The 14,752-nt window shown below is 56.9% G+C and overlaps 1 protein-coding gene across 3 annotated transcripts in view; it reads right to left on the reverse strand.

The window, feature by feature from the left end:
* Window positions 1-1,884: 1,884 nt before the first annotated feature.
* PGAP2 (post-GPI attachment to proteins 2) overlaps window positions 1,885-14,752 on the reverse strand; it is a 44,006-nt gene continuing 31,138 nt past the window's right edge. For all 3 annotated transcript variants that reach the window (XM_048837989.2, XM_048837999.2, XM_048837982.2), the window contains exons 5-6: window positions 6,842-6,950; window positions 1,885-6,347 (exon numbers count right to left, since the gene is read on the reverse strand). In XM_048837989.2, the coding sequence (XP_048693946.1) occupies window positions 6,217-6,347; window positions 6,842-6,950 (240 nt within the window). In that variant the 3' untranslated portion in view covers window positions 1,885-6,216. The remainder of the gene's footprint in view (window positions 6,348-6,841; window positions 6,951-14,752) is intronic.

Genomic DNA, 14,752 nt, shown 5'->3' on the forward strand with positions numbered 1-14,752 from the left:
TAGCCATGTAGACATTGGGGCTTGGGCTGGAGCCTGGGCTCTGAACCCCAGGAGTAGAGTGAGCTTCATAGCCCACCCTCCAGCCCCAATGGCTAAACAGCTGTTTTAAGCACTGTAACGCGAGACCCACAAGCCAGAAGCTCAGACTCGCTGCTGCGGATTTCAGCTCACTGTGGGGATGTACCCCCCCTCCCGCCCCCCATACCTCATGTATCTCCCAAAGTACAGTCTAGTGCCCACTCTCAGTGGAGATGGCTAGTTCAGGTTAGATCCACCCAGAACCACAAACAGGGTGTGCTCCAAGCAGGTAACATACGTGCTTGCTATGGATGGTAACCCCCTACAGCAGCGGTTTTCAACCTTTTCTCATTTGCGGACCCCAAACAAATTTCGAGGTGTGGACTCCTTTGGAAATCTCAGACACAGTCTGCAGCCCCCCAGGGGTCCACGGGCCACAGAGTCAGTGTTTGGGGATGTTCACAATGCCGTATAAGTCACGCATGCCTGGGCAGGCTCTGGCTAGAGCAGAGTTGGCTGGGAAAGAGTTTTCCCAGCCCCTGACAATTTTCAAGATATTGAAAAATTTTCCCACTTGGAATCAGGAGAAAAAGTCAAAATCTGGAAAGTGTTCACAAGCTGGAAATCCAAAAGCTTCATTTCAAGGTGTTTCCTCATGATTGAACATATCTATTTACTATCACTAGCTTAACTGTCAAAACAAAAAGTCATTTTGCGCCTGAAAACGGCAATTTGTCATTTCCAGAATGTCCAAAAGGAAACGTTTTGACAATTGCAAAACTCGAACTTTTTTTTTAGTTGAAAAATTCATCAAAACTGAGGCAAAACTGCAAACAAGGTTCAGTTCCGACAAAGTGGCATTTTCCAACCCCACCCTCCCCAAGAGAAAAAAGCCTCATTCTGAGCCAGTGAGGGGGATTCTGGGTAGGGTCTCCCGGATCTAGATTTTAGCAAGGATTTTAGAAAGCGACTCGTGGTTCTGAGTGTCCGACTGGAGACAGAATAAGGGGGTTTGCTATCAAAGGATCAGTTTTGAAGATCTGAGTCCACATGGGCCATTCATAAGTCACACTGCTCACCACAGTACACGGATGGCCTGGCACTTGGAGGGAGGATTTTCCCTGGACATGTTGAGGCCCAGAGCTGGATGTGACAGGGCCAGGTGCCAGGCTGAGAGGTGTGGTGGACGTTCCATAGGACAAGATGGAACAGATTCTGGTCTTGGTTACATCAGTGTGTGATTAAAGCCGGGAGCGTCACAGGAGATACCCGCTACCTGTCTGGGCTGAGCCGACTCTGCAAGCTGCTGGGCTGGAGAGTGGAAACTGGTCAGTGAATCAAACCCGCAAGAAGTCACAGGACGATGATGTTAGACTGACCCCACCCAAACTGACAAGTTTTATCAAGTGGAAACCAGGCAATTCCTGGAAAATTTCTTGCATCTTAGGGCAGTGAGGTCTAGTAGTTAGAACCAGGGCTCCTGGCTCTGCCACTAAGTGACTCTGGGAAAACCAGCGAAACTTGCTGGGCCTCTGTTTCCTGAAATGCAAAACAGGGATCTAGCTTATTTATCATGCCTGCCACCATAGTACCCAGGCTTTGAGTCTATGGATCATGGGCCATACCGATTCCTGGCGTAACCCAACTGAATCACTGGGTATGGTCTGATACACTCGGGATGCATTTGACCCGGTAATAGGTGCCTCACCGAGAGATTTAGCAGGCGTAATTATTCATGTCTGTAAAGCACTTGGAGATAACAGATCCGTTAGGGGAAAGGTCTCCGCACGCTCCCAGAGGAATATGGGAACATGAGACCAGGGGCAAGACTGGGAGGGTCGCGGGAGCCAATAACATTGAAATAAATTGACGAAAATACTCAGCATTTTATTGCATCCTCCAAACCAATGAAAATAGACATCCGGCAGTACCAAAGGCACAGATTGCATGCCAGTCCCACGCCAGCAGAATACAGTGTGACTGCACACAGTAACAGATGATGCGCACGGCAGATCCCACTTGCAAGCAGCAGCGGCTGGCGAGAGAGGGCTGCACCGGCAGCTTCAAAATGCCCAGGAAAATCAGGAAGAGAGAGTGTGACGATTAAAGCCGAAGAACTGAGCAGGACTTTATCCCAACCCCAACGAGCCCTCACAGCCCAAGGCCAGGTTCACTCCTGGGAACGTTGCTTGGACATTCTTGTGCTTGCCGCTCTCCAACACTGCCCTGGTCGGGGGGGGGGGGGGGCCTGATTTCTCCTCATGAGTGACCAGGAGTCACCCCGTAGGTTGCAGCTGATCTCCCCAGCAGGGCTCTGAAAGGGCACTTGGCAGCTCAGAGAGCAGAGGTAGGTGCCCCCTCAGACCTGCGAGAGGGTAACCTGGCCTTTCGGCGCAGACCAGTAACAGCTGTCTGACGGACCAGAGCTGCGTTCCACCAGTACTAAGAGCAGAAAAGCACCAGCTGAAGGTACCCAGCACCTCCTGACCTTCCCAGGGGGCTCCTAGACCATCCCGCATGTTCTGCTGGCGAGGGTCCGTGATGGCCTCTGCCTGGTTTCAGACACATCACACAGGTTCCTTCCCTATTTTGGATGCCTGTAACCCTGCCACGGGGCCTGTTCTCCATACTCCATTCCCCGCAACACCACGCCAAAGAAAAAGAATTAACGAACAAGGGGAATGTTTCTAGGTAGAGTTTCCCATCTGCCATTGCTTATCAGCTGTGTCACCTCCCTGATCTCCAACGAGGCAGCCATTGCTGGATGATTGAATGACTGGGAGTGTTCTGTTCTGGCTTTGGCCAAAGGGCCTTGGCACGTAGGACCAAGAAGAACGTGGTGCCTGACGCAGCACCCTGCTAGCTCTGCTCAGCCAGACATCCTGGGACGGGTTTATTCACCTCCATGGTGAATCCCCTTGGGGCAGGCTCCTGTCATCTCTGCGAGTCTGCCCACCGGGCTCACCCCTCACCCACCCCACACGCTGCCGTGTCAATGACTTGGCAGCCCTTCTATCCCTTGCCACTCCCGCTTCTGCTCCTGGGACTGGCTTCCTCTTCCCTTCTGCACCACAGGCAGGCTTCCTGCCCCGCCCTTCGATCCTCACGAGGCCTAAACCTACCCTCTGAGCCCGGCCTGCTCCCTTTGAATCCTTCCCCCGGGTATTCCAGTGCCTTTCCCAGGCTGGCCCTCTCAGGCCTGGGAGTCCCTCCACGTGCCAGCCCTCCACCTCCCCTGCTCCCAATACATTGCTACCACCAAGGTCATTGGTGTTAATTCACCAGGTGATTAACCCTCTGCTTTGCCGCTGCGGGACGGCACGGCCAGCCAGTGCTCTGTATCCAAAGCACAGGGTCTCTTCAGGTTGGATGCAGAGTCCTGATGTTTTGGACAGCACCAGGCCATCGTCACCCAAGAAGCCAATCGGGTGACTCTACTCCAGCTCAGAAAGGGCCAGGCTATGGGACACAGGGCCTTTAGGTGCTCAGACACTGCAGTGATGAGATTGGTGGGAGTACCTATATCCTACGGTCCCTGGTCTGGGTCTGGCCCAGGTTGGTTGGGACTGAACATCACTGGTAGCCAATGGCTCTTTGGTGGGGCTCAGTGCAGATCTCCAAGGGCAGGTATCCACACCACAAAATCCACCACACAACACGCCCTTGTTCGGAGACAGCAGACTAGGCACAGAGCCCAAACTTCCTCAGAGGGGTCACCTGCAGGTCAGGGCCGAGGAGCAAGGGAGGGAGCAGGCCCAGGCACTGCTTGGCTGGGACCCTGGCTCAGGCGAGCAGAAGCGTCTGGTCTCTGGGGCTCTCACTCCAGCGGCACTAAATTCACACATGCCAGAGGAGACGCTACCCGCAGCCTTTGCTGCCGGCACTGAGCCTGGGTCCGATGCAGCTGGGGAGAGGGAACCACCAAAATCTCCCAGCTGCAGCTTGCCTGGACGTGAGGCAGCCTGGCAGCTGCACTGAAACGGACACAAGGGATCTGGGACTGCCCCCTCTCCCCAAACCACGTGGAAACCAGCCTGGTAGCATCACTCAACAGCCCCATGAAAAGCCACCACGGCCTGGAGGCGGGCGCTCTAATGGAGGTGATGCACAGCCCACCTGGAGAGACTTTGGGGCAGCCTCATAAGACAGGGGCTTGCCCACGGAGGGTGGTCTCTCGTAGGTGCCACAGGGGTGATGTGCTGTGCTTCCAACCCTCCAAAATAAGCCCTTGTCCTCCTTGAAATCCAGGAAGCTACAGCGGTGCCCTTCCAGCTCCCTCTCGCTGGCCTGATACTGTGTAAATCAGGAGCCATTCCACCAAAGCCAGTGCAGCTCCCCCAGTGGAGCAGGGAGACTACAGCCCTGCATATCCTGGGATTACAACTCCTCTTCCAAGCAGCCAGCCGAGCTGCAGTGACCCAGGCGAGGATGGGACACAGCTGTTCACAAGGAGACCAGCGACGGCCCTGGTAGAGTGGTCGAGGAGGCAGGAAGGCATGGCCCAAGAGACACCCGCCTGGCCGGGCTGGGCTTTGCTCCCTACCTCCTGGCTTCACCCTCTGCAGTCGTGCCTGGTCAGCTGGAGGCACCATGTCCCCAAGAGAGGGGCCCGACCTGGAGCCCCAATCCCAACAGCACACGCTGTGGTGGAGTTTGGATACAGACCCAATCTCTGCAGCTCAGACCTGCCTCAATCACGCGCTCACGCTGACCGTTCCTAGGAGTCAAGGGTCAAGACTTCCAAGAGGAACTAGTGATTGGGGGAGGACACCTTAATTTGAGCCCCCTCCCCCCGCCAATCACGAGTCACTTGTGATGGGGGCGTATCCCCTGCATCCTGGGCCGCCCCAGGAACTCCTCAGACTCTCTTAGTGTCCACTCTGTATAATTTATTCAAGTCCCCTCCACCAACACCTGGACAATGCCACACGCCCCGCCTACGCTCTACAACTCTTGCCTTCAGCCCCTGGTCAGCAGGGCCCCGGGAGGAAACCAGATCTCTCTTCCTTGGGATCTCCTTCAATCTAGGCACAGTTAGCCCCGTCTCCTGCCATCCCAAAACGGCCTCCCCGCCTTTCATCCAAGTAATTCCCTAACTCACCCTACCTCCCCACCTGATTAGCTAATTGCTCCCTACCCCCCCAATCAGCCATCACACGGGAAAAGATCAGAGTGCTGGCCGGTCTGTTGGGCCTCAGCACTCTGTCACAGCACCTAGGGAGGCCTTGGCCAAGGATTCTGCAGGGGGAACAAAGCCGACCTGTTGGACTGGAGGGGGGAGAAAACACATGGAGGAATAGCCAGCCCAAGACAGTGCAGAAAAAGGGGCCAGGTCATGATTCAGGGACCCCTCAAGGAGATGTCTGAGTGAAGGGGAACTGGAAGTTATGCCCTCGCCTCTGCTGTCAAGGTGCTGAGAATGAGCAACACTGAATGCCTTGCGAGGGGTTTTCCTCCAGTATTCTCACCCTTTCCTTCCATCTCGTTCCCTTGAAAGGGAATGCCGGGAAGTGGAAGTGGGGGTCAGGAGCTCACTGGAGACCCTCCCTCTGGAGAACTCCTGTTCCAATCCCAGGGCCACAGCAAGGAATCTCCACTGTCAATGAGCACACGACTGTTACCCGTGGTGGTTCCTGCCGAGAGTCTGGGCCGGTGGCCAGAGCCCTGGTGAGGCAGCAGGTGCGGGAAAGGAAATGTGCTGAGCCGGGGGGGCGGGAAAGAAGATCCCATTGCTGCATCAGTCGGCCTTGCAGAACAAGGATTCCTAGCCACACGGACCAACATCTTACCCCGTCGACTCACCCTTGACTTGACTTGGTAAGGACCCGTTGACTTACCCTGGGTCCTGCCCCCTCAGCTCCCACTACCCGCTCCTGTCCTGGCACTTGATAGGAATGACAGATCCATGGAGAGGCTGCTGTGTGATTTGTGCGTAACCATCCCACTCCCCTGCAATCCCCACCCTCCTGTATTTTTGGAGGCCAGGGTCCTGGCCGCAGCAGCGTAAGCACAGGGAGGTCCTGGCGATGTCTCAGCGAAGTATGCTGTTGGTTTCCTCTCGAGGCGCATCACAGCCCTCCCTGCCCAGCGTCGCTCCCAGGAGCTGGTAGCTCATCTGACCCCAAGACTCGCACCAACGGCAGGATTCCAGAGGCCGTCGGCAGCACTGGTAACATGCTTGTCTGGCGCGAGGCCGCCCTAGAAACGTTTGTCTTCTGGCTGGGAACTGACCACCAGCTCTTTGTTGCCGAAGTCCCACCAGGCGGTCATGTGGAAAGCCATGTTGGAAAGGACGACCAGGTACTCCAGGAAAGCAAAGATGGTATAGGCTAGGAGAGGAAGGGAGGGAACCCATCAGGTTAACGGAGGAAATGGGGCATAGGAAAGGGAAGAACTATGAATGCGAGCAAGACCACGTCTCTCTCAATGTGTTAGCCGAGCCTCTGGCACTACAGGGGCTGAAGCTTGGTAGCAAGACGTTCTCATTTCTCGAGAAGCCCGTTCCCGCCCAGCCCAGCGGGAAGCCGTTACTTTCTGATGGCCATTCGGGGAACGGCGGATCTCTGTCCATAATCTAGCAGGCATGTGTCTCCAGCACCACACCCACTGCAAAACCCAGCAATGCTGGCAGCCTTCCCAGAAAGCCAAGGCCTGAGTGGGAGCTGGAGGAGACTGATGGTATCCAGAAGGGGTCAGCAGGCGGGGGCAGACGCACGCTAGCAGGGAAGCAAAGGGAAACCGGCCCCTGCCGCGTCTGCTCTTTGACTGATTCAGGAGAAGGTTGTGATACGGGGCCCAGCGGTTGGGTCCTCAGGGACCTTACCTCCGGCCTCGCAGTACCAATTGTGGCGGAAGTAGATGCACACGGCCAAGGAGAACGTGACGAGGTTAAAGAGGAAGAGCAGCAGCTTCCACTTGTAGGACTTGCACTCCTGAAAGAGACCGACAGGACAAGGTCTGACCCCCAGAAGCTGGGTTAGAGGAGTAACCCCCTCCCCTTCCCGTACCCTTCCAAGAGGCCGCGGCCTGGACCTCCCAGCCCGAGCCTGCAGAGGCGAGGTCCTTAGCCCCTGGAAATGGCCCGAACTGCACGGTTCACACGGCAACCCCCCCATCACCTCTCGGCAGAGCCCAGGCATGATAGTGCAGCTGACACTCATTAGAACAGTGCCCCCAAGTGGTGGCAACTAAGCTCCCATAAATGGCACAGAAAGCTACCCACACAAACAAGAAGAGCCATCTCCCTCGGCGCTGTGTCCCTGCTAATTCTCTGCCATTTTCCCCAGCTGCGCACCCCTAGACTCCTGTAACAGTCATCATCCTTCTGGGCAAGGATGAATCCAACGCCACCGACCAATTATCTTGCTGCCTTACAATGTACAAGGAACACAATTTTCAAATAGGTGAAGAACAATTTTTCCTTTGCGGCTGCGCCGGGAGCTGGAGCTCAGGGCGCTGTTTCACCGGTGATCGCTGATCCAGAAAGAGGGGTGCCCTCGCAGCGAGCTAGGCATTCCTAAGGGTAACCTCATCTCTGACACTGGCACATCGTGTAGCCTTGGGGAAGTCATTTAACCTCCCTGTGAAGTGGATATAATACTAATCAATGGGCGGGTGCGTGTCTATGTGCAGGTCATTGGCCTCTGCAGGAAGGAATCAGGCTGCTCAACCATGTGTCATAGGCCCTATACTACCAACAGGTAAAATAGATTCTCCATTAGCTCCATGGGTTGGTGCCTGTGCTTTTGGAGCGAGAGTTCGCGTGCCCCCGCAAAGTCGCGTGACCACAGCACGCCTCGCAGTGAGGAGCGGAAATCCTGCTGGACGTGCCCATGGATGGTACAATGCTCACCCCCCCGCTCCCACTTTGGCTATCGGCACCCCCGCTGCTGGATCCTACCCCTCCCGGCCTGGCTCCCTCTGCGTTGAGCACCAGCCAAGGTGCAGGGGGTTCACCAGAACAAAGCAGGCAGCCGCCGCCGCGCCTCCCCCGGAGCTGTGCCCCGCTCGCTTGCCGCTGGGGCGGGGAGGAGGAGGAGGAAACCACACCAAGGAGCAGAGCTGGGGCGGGTGCAGAACCGAAGGCATTTCGCAAGCAGCACAAAGTGCTGGGGCGGGCTCCTCCTCCACCCCGGAGCGTGGTCCCACCGAGCCAGCCTGGCTGAGCTACTGGCCAAACGGGGGAGAGCCCCTGAGGAAGGGCTGGGGCCACGGCTGCTCCATAGGGGGTCTGCGTCCCCCTGACCCACACAGGCAGAATCTCCGGGGGGGTCGCAGCCTGACTGCTCCGGGACCCTCTAGCTCCACTGGTAGCCTGCAGACCCAAGTAACTGGCCACGTTCCCCAGAACACGGGGTCCAGCCTGCCAGGCTGTGAAAGGCGCGGCCACGGGAAACGTGGGCAAGCTGGAGCAGCCCCAAGGTCCATCCCGGCCTCCTGGCTCCCTCAGTGGCAGCTCCAGACACATCAGAGAGCCATGGACCCGCCTGTCCGCAGGGCACCTCCCTGAGGTGAGGTGGAGGTGAGCTTATGCCTGCAGCAGCCAGGTCAGGCAGGTGGGGGGATGCTGCCTCTCCTTGGGCAGTGAGAACCCCCCCCCAAATTTCCCATCTTTCTCCCCTCACTGCTCCCTGCCCCCTGAGATCCATCTGCAGCTCTCTCCTCCCTCTCACGCTGCCCAGGGGGGACCCAGACCCAAGACACTAGGCAAAGAAAACAGGAAACACTTCAGCTTGCCGCCCCCCACCCTCCCCGGCTCAGCCTTGCTAATGGACGAAGGCATGTGGCGGGGCGGGGGATAGAGTCAGACGGGGCGCTGAGGAGGGGGCTGCTTGCACCTTTCAGAACCTGCTTCTGGACAGCTGTCACCGCGAGGGGGCTGGACACTGGCCGGCCAGGAAGCCTGGGTCAGGCCAGTTGGAAAGGGGACACACACCGGAGCCACAGATGTGTTTTATTCCTGCTTCTCAGCAGTGGGAGGGGATTTTCCTCCTTTCTGAGGTTTCCAGCAGGGCAGAAACTCCAAGTCATGGGGCCTGCTGAGAAGTAGGAACATTCAAATCACAGCATCAGAGTTTCCATGACCCCACCGAAAGCGCGGTAGGTGCTGCCAGCCGCTCTCAACACACAAACAGGTGACGCCGGGGAGGAAAACCCCCGGAGGAAGGTTGGGCTTGTGGTTAATATACTGGCTGGGGACTCCAGGGACCTGGGTTCAACACCCTGGTCTGGCACAGACTCCCTGTGTGACCTTTGGCCTGTCACATTCTCTCTCAGTGACCCAGCTCCTTAATGATCTTTCCTTAATGATTCAGACTTCTGGGGCTGTCTCTAACTGTCCATACAGCACCCAGGGCAACGGGTTCCCCATAGCTCCAGGGGAGGCTAAGATGTCACTAATTCCTGCATCACCTCCACAATGCACTGTGCTGGTTTTGCTAGGCAAAAGAATCACGGGAAAGATACTGGGCCAAACATAAGCGCTGCTAGAACCGGGCTCACTACTTCTTTGGCCCTCCCGTGAGTCCTTCCAAGAAAAGAAGGAAATAGGAGAGAAGTTCCATAGCTTACCTAAGGCGGACGGCAGAAATCCAGGTTGCCCCACTCTGGCTGGTGCCCAGCCCTAACCTGTAGGCCGCACTACTTCCCACCCCCACACTCACATCTGCTAGGTTCCCCCCCACCACCCACACCCGAGCCTGCTACTCGGGGGGGGGGGGTGGAAGATGCTATAAAATTGGACTCAGGCTGCTCCCCATCATTGGGAACGAGAGCGCTTCCCCGCCCCCCCCCCCGAGGAATTACAAAGATCCCCCAAATCCGGGCCTACTGCCCGAGGACACATTCCCCTAGCAGCAGGGCTGGGGAGGAGGATGGACTATTTCATTTGAAATGAACTGTCGCAGAACGGGGGGGTGGGGCCAGATCATCTGAGTGTCAGGACCTCATGTGAAATAACAGTGAGCAATCCAAGCAGCAATCTATTATGTAAAACTTCACACAGGAAAAAGCAGGTCACAAGCCACCTTGTTTTCATACAGGCCCCTCTGGCAGCGGAAACATGACTTTTCTGTAGGCTAGCAGCAAGAACAAACAACTGATGGCTCATTGGTGCGCTCATTAACTCAGCAGCAGCTCTTAGCTCTTTGATCCCAAGCCTGGCAGCCTCTGTGCTGCACAGGGACTGTGGCTTCACCCTTCCGACCAGCAGAACCCGAAGCTTTCCAAAGGCACGCGCTGCTTTTTAAAAGATTTCAGGTGCTTTACTCTCCTCCTTGGGGACTTCTGCTTCTCAAGGCATGACACGGCTAAGATCTAAAGGCCAGGGCTTCGATCTAAAAGGCCACTCAGTCTGTACCAACATCAGGGATGCTTTAACTCTTGATCTCACGACAGCCAGGGAAAGACGCACCAGCTGGGAAGTTTCTCTAGCCAGCAGACGTTTCCGTCCCTGGGGCTTTAGCCAGGTGACTTTACTAGCTCTGCAGCCATGTCAGATCCAGTCTGGCCAGTACTTGGACGAGGGGGGCCCCCAAGAAAAGCCCAGGAGCAGCAGGAAATGGTGACTCTGAGTCAAGGGGTCTACAAGTAGCAAATCAGCCCCCAGCAGAGGGGATGAAAGACCCAGGCTGGCTGGAGATGCCATTTTCCCAGAGGAGGTATACAACCAGAACCCTGAAACCCTGCCGCCACTCAAGCTCCCAGTGCACTTCCCCTAAGAGTTGGCAGCTTAGCTCCAGCGTCCTGGTCAAACGGCAGCTCCGGCGATTCCGTTCTGCCACCCAACATTTCCTCTGTCATTTCAATTAGACGAGTCAGCCTGCAGATCCCGTCCTATAACCTGCCGTGTAGCATTGCCACGTCCCACCCCAGAAGCCGCTGCATCCTAGTGTGTGTGTGTGTGGGGGGGGGGCGGCCAATCCCTGCTTACACAGTCTGGGAAGCATTTAAGGATCTTTCTGGACAACAGGTGCATTTACTCCGACAGGAGGTACAAGCTTCTTCCTCAGTGGCCCAGACCTTGTAGAGATCTCACAGCATCCAGCCATTTTAATACTCTCAGGAGAGCCGCTATGGACTGTAACAACATCACACACGGGCTCCTGAACCCCAGGGCTGGGTAGCTCAGCCAGCTGACACTCCTGAGGGCCGCCCGTCCTGGACAGCCTGCATGGGGCACCAGGCTGCCGAACGGCTTTGGGCTGGTCCGCACCGGCCGCGGCGTTACCAAATAACTCTGCCTTGGGCAGAGCCTTTGTAATTATCTGCTCACATCTGGGACCCTGGGTCGGGCTGGGCCCAGCTCCGAGACTCACATTTCCGGAGGGGGGAACGTGGAATCTGACTCAGATCCCTGGGACAGGGCCATTGTAGTGCAGCTGGGTGGCGCGAGATGCATAGGAGCAATTTGGGAAGGATCAATGGCCTTTTGGTTATCATGAGATCTAGATTCAAGCCCTGGCTCTGCTTCAGTCTCCCTGGGAGACTCTGGACAAGTTCCTAAGGGTCTGTCTACACTGCATCGTACACCCAGGTCTGTGGGACCTGGTCTTGTGGACTAGGTGTGTCCAAGCCTGTGCTTGAGCGTCCACACTGCACTGTAAACCCGGGTCTCACAGTCGTGCTAACGTCCACACCGCACTACATAGACCCTCGGAGTCGGGTCTGAAGCTCAGGCTATGTCGACACTGCAAAGTGCCAGGGCTTGCACCCGAGTGAGAGCAGGACTCAGGCTTTGATCCACCCACAAGTAGGGTCCTAGGACTCGTTACTCCTGGAGGAATTCTGCGCTACTGCGCATGTGCAGAATTAATTTCCCCTGCAGATTTCTTTGCTTCCCCGCAGAAAAATGACTTTCTGATGGGGAAGCAAAGGGAAGTCACAAGAGCGGTCATACGATCATCCCCAGCAGTATGTTTTAGGTGCCCAGGGCAGTTGGTAGAGAGGTAAATCACTGTGGTGTACGGGGTGGAACTGGAGAAGACCCGGCTGGTGGCTCTCACCCTGCGCCAGGCTCAGTAGCTAGTCCCGGCTGGGCTGGAGGGGACGGGACTTCCTCTTCCCCTGCACAGCATCTGGGGCCATGTCAGACCCACCCTGATTTCTCCCCCGGCTGTAGGAAGCTCTGCAAACTCACATCCCCACCCCTTGTGCTTCCTGCACCTATCGCTCCTCAGTTGTAGGGGGAGAGGTCCCTGTACAGGGAGCTACTGCCCCATCCACCTAACCCCTGTGCATCCAGACCCCCTCATACGCAGATCCTCCCGCCAAGCTTCACCCTTCCACACCCAGAACCCCCCCCGATGAGTCCCACTCCCCCTGCACCTGGACCCAAGCCACACGCATCCGGATCCCCACCCTACTGAGCTCCACTCCCCCAGCATCTGGAACCTCCCCTAGAGTCCCCCACACCCAGACTCCCCGCCCCCAGTTGAACCCCAACCATCTTCTCCTGGACTCCCCTGCAGAGTCCCATTACTGTTGCACCCAGAACTCCCCAACAAGCCCCTGTGCATCCAGATCCGCCCCTCCCCCGCACCTCAATCCCCCACTGAGCTGCCCGCACCCAGATTGCCCCACACAGAACCCTCTCAACCCTCACCTGGATCCCCCCCGCACTAAGCCCCTTCACACTTGGATCCTGCCTTGCTAAGCCTGCCTGCCTGCACCTGGCATGGAGGGGCAGGGCTCTGGGGTGTTTCTGGGGCAGGCCCGGTCCTTGTGCTGTGTCAGGGTTGGGTGCAGCCTCACTACTGAGTCTGTGTCCCGGTGGGGAGCTGCAGTGTGATCTCCCACCTCTGTGCAGCCAGTGGCCTGTGCTCCCCAATGCCATGCTGGAGCCTCCACATTTATTTGCAAATAAATTTATTTGCTCTGATCCTGTCGCCTTGGGGGAACTGCTCCCCCGGGGACTTCGCTTGGGGAGCTGCCTGGCAGAAAGGCCCTGGCTGAGAGCACGGTCTGGAAGAGTGAGGGCCAGAATGCGGACAGTGGCGGGGTCAGGGCTGCTGGGTGGATCAGCAGCTACTTCCAGGGAGGCACACAGGGGCTGAACCCTCCACTGGCATGGGTGGCATCAGCAGCACGCTCCCCTCGCTTCCCGGAGGACTCTGATGCTCCTGGTGATCACGGAGCCCGGAGCCCAGCTGGCTTCAGCCTCTGCTGAAGGCTCGGCCCACAGTGCTGGCTGCTCCGGATGCTGCAGCTGGAAACTGCAGGAAGTCAAACTCGCTCAGTCAGTCATTTCAGCTTCCCACTTTCCCCCTGGGCAGACGGCAGGGAGCGGTGCTGGGCACTGGCCCCCACCGGGCCAGATCACTGTCCCAGGCAGCTGCCCTGGTGCAGCGGCTGTAGGTACCACACGCGTCTCTGGCCCAGGAAACCACGGCCAAGTATATTTAGTCCAGCTGTTTGCACACCTCGAGCTGAGGCGATTCCCATGCACTCAGGAGTTAGTCAGCAGCAAGAGAGCAGACAGCTTCCTCCCCCGGCCCACAAAACCACAGCCCCTCAGCCACGTGGCTCCCTTCCAGCGAGCACGAAGCCCCCGGGCTACCTGCCCCTCTGCACCAGGCTGGACAGGACAACGGGAAGCCCAGTGCTGTGTCGTGCCGACCCCTGGCGGCCCCAGTGTCATCTCAATCCTCATCAAACCCTTGGGCCTTTAAACCTGCAGAGACAGTGCACCCCAGTGTGGACTGCTCCCGTTTCACCTCTGAGCCATCCCAGAGCTCCTCAGCTCTCTCCCTCCAGCCAAACTCTTCCGGGGACCTTCTTGGAGTTCCTACCCCTAGATCTCCGCCTGGAAACATTCCTCTGGCGGGAACTTCAGGATCCTAGAGGCATTTGGCTGAGCGCTACACCCTTCAGCTCTGTCTCCAGCTCGGTTTGTGTCTGCGCTTTCTGCACCGGTTCCCATGTGGTGAACGTGAGGACAAATACAGCTCCTGTGCTGAGAATTTCAGGGGGGGGGCATATTTATAGCTGGCTCATCTCAGTGACCAGCAGCAACGCCGCGGGCTGCACTTGCTGTGTAGTGGCTGAAGTGTGAGCACACCCCCAAGTTTGGGTGACCTCGTCCATGGTTCTGATACAGATTCACAGCTCCCATAGGCCATACGGGTGTGAACAGAGCGACCCTCCGTTTGCTCCCTCTTATGTGACAAGTACTATAAAAATGCCCGTGGAAGATTGATCCTTTGTATCATGCCCCTTTCTGCTGAGCTCAGGGCCGCCCAGAAATGCATTTTAAAGACTACAAATAATTCATCTCACACACATTTCTCTACCTCTAGATTTGGACGTACAGTGCAGCTTTCATCAAAGCCCTTTGCAAACTCAGCCAGAGCGTTTAGGAACTGCTTCACCCACCACAGAAATGCAGCCACCTCTGGGGCCCAGCTTGGGCGCTGTTGAAGAACTCCACAGTCACATTGCAGAACGGTAAGGGAATAAGACGACGAATGGGGAAAGCAGGAGTCAGTTTAGCTAGCCGGATGGCACTGCAGTTTGGCCAGGACACCAGGGTTAACACGCAGCAACTCTCGTGTCTTGGTTTGGTCTCTCTCTGACACAAGGCACCACCCCCATCACACTGATGCGCTAGATACAATTTGGGGGGCTCCCGGTCAGGGGGCTCAGCTGGAATCAGCGCCCAGAGGGCGTGGCTGCAGCCCGGGGAATGCCGAAGAGCAGAGTGGTCTTTCAGCTCCCCTTGATGCTGCACAGAGTCCTG

This window comes from Caretta caretta, chromosome 1 (assembly GCF_965140235.1).
Source record: "Caretta caretta isolate rCarCar2 chromosome 1, rCarCar1.hap1, whole genome shotgun sequence".
In the NCBI taxonomy this organism is placed as follows: Eukaryota; Metazoa; Chordata; order Testudines; family Cheloniidae; genus Caretta; species Caretta caretta.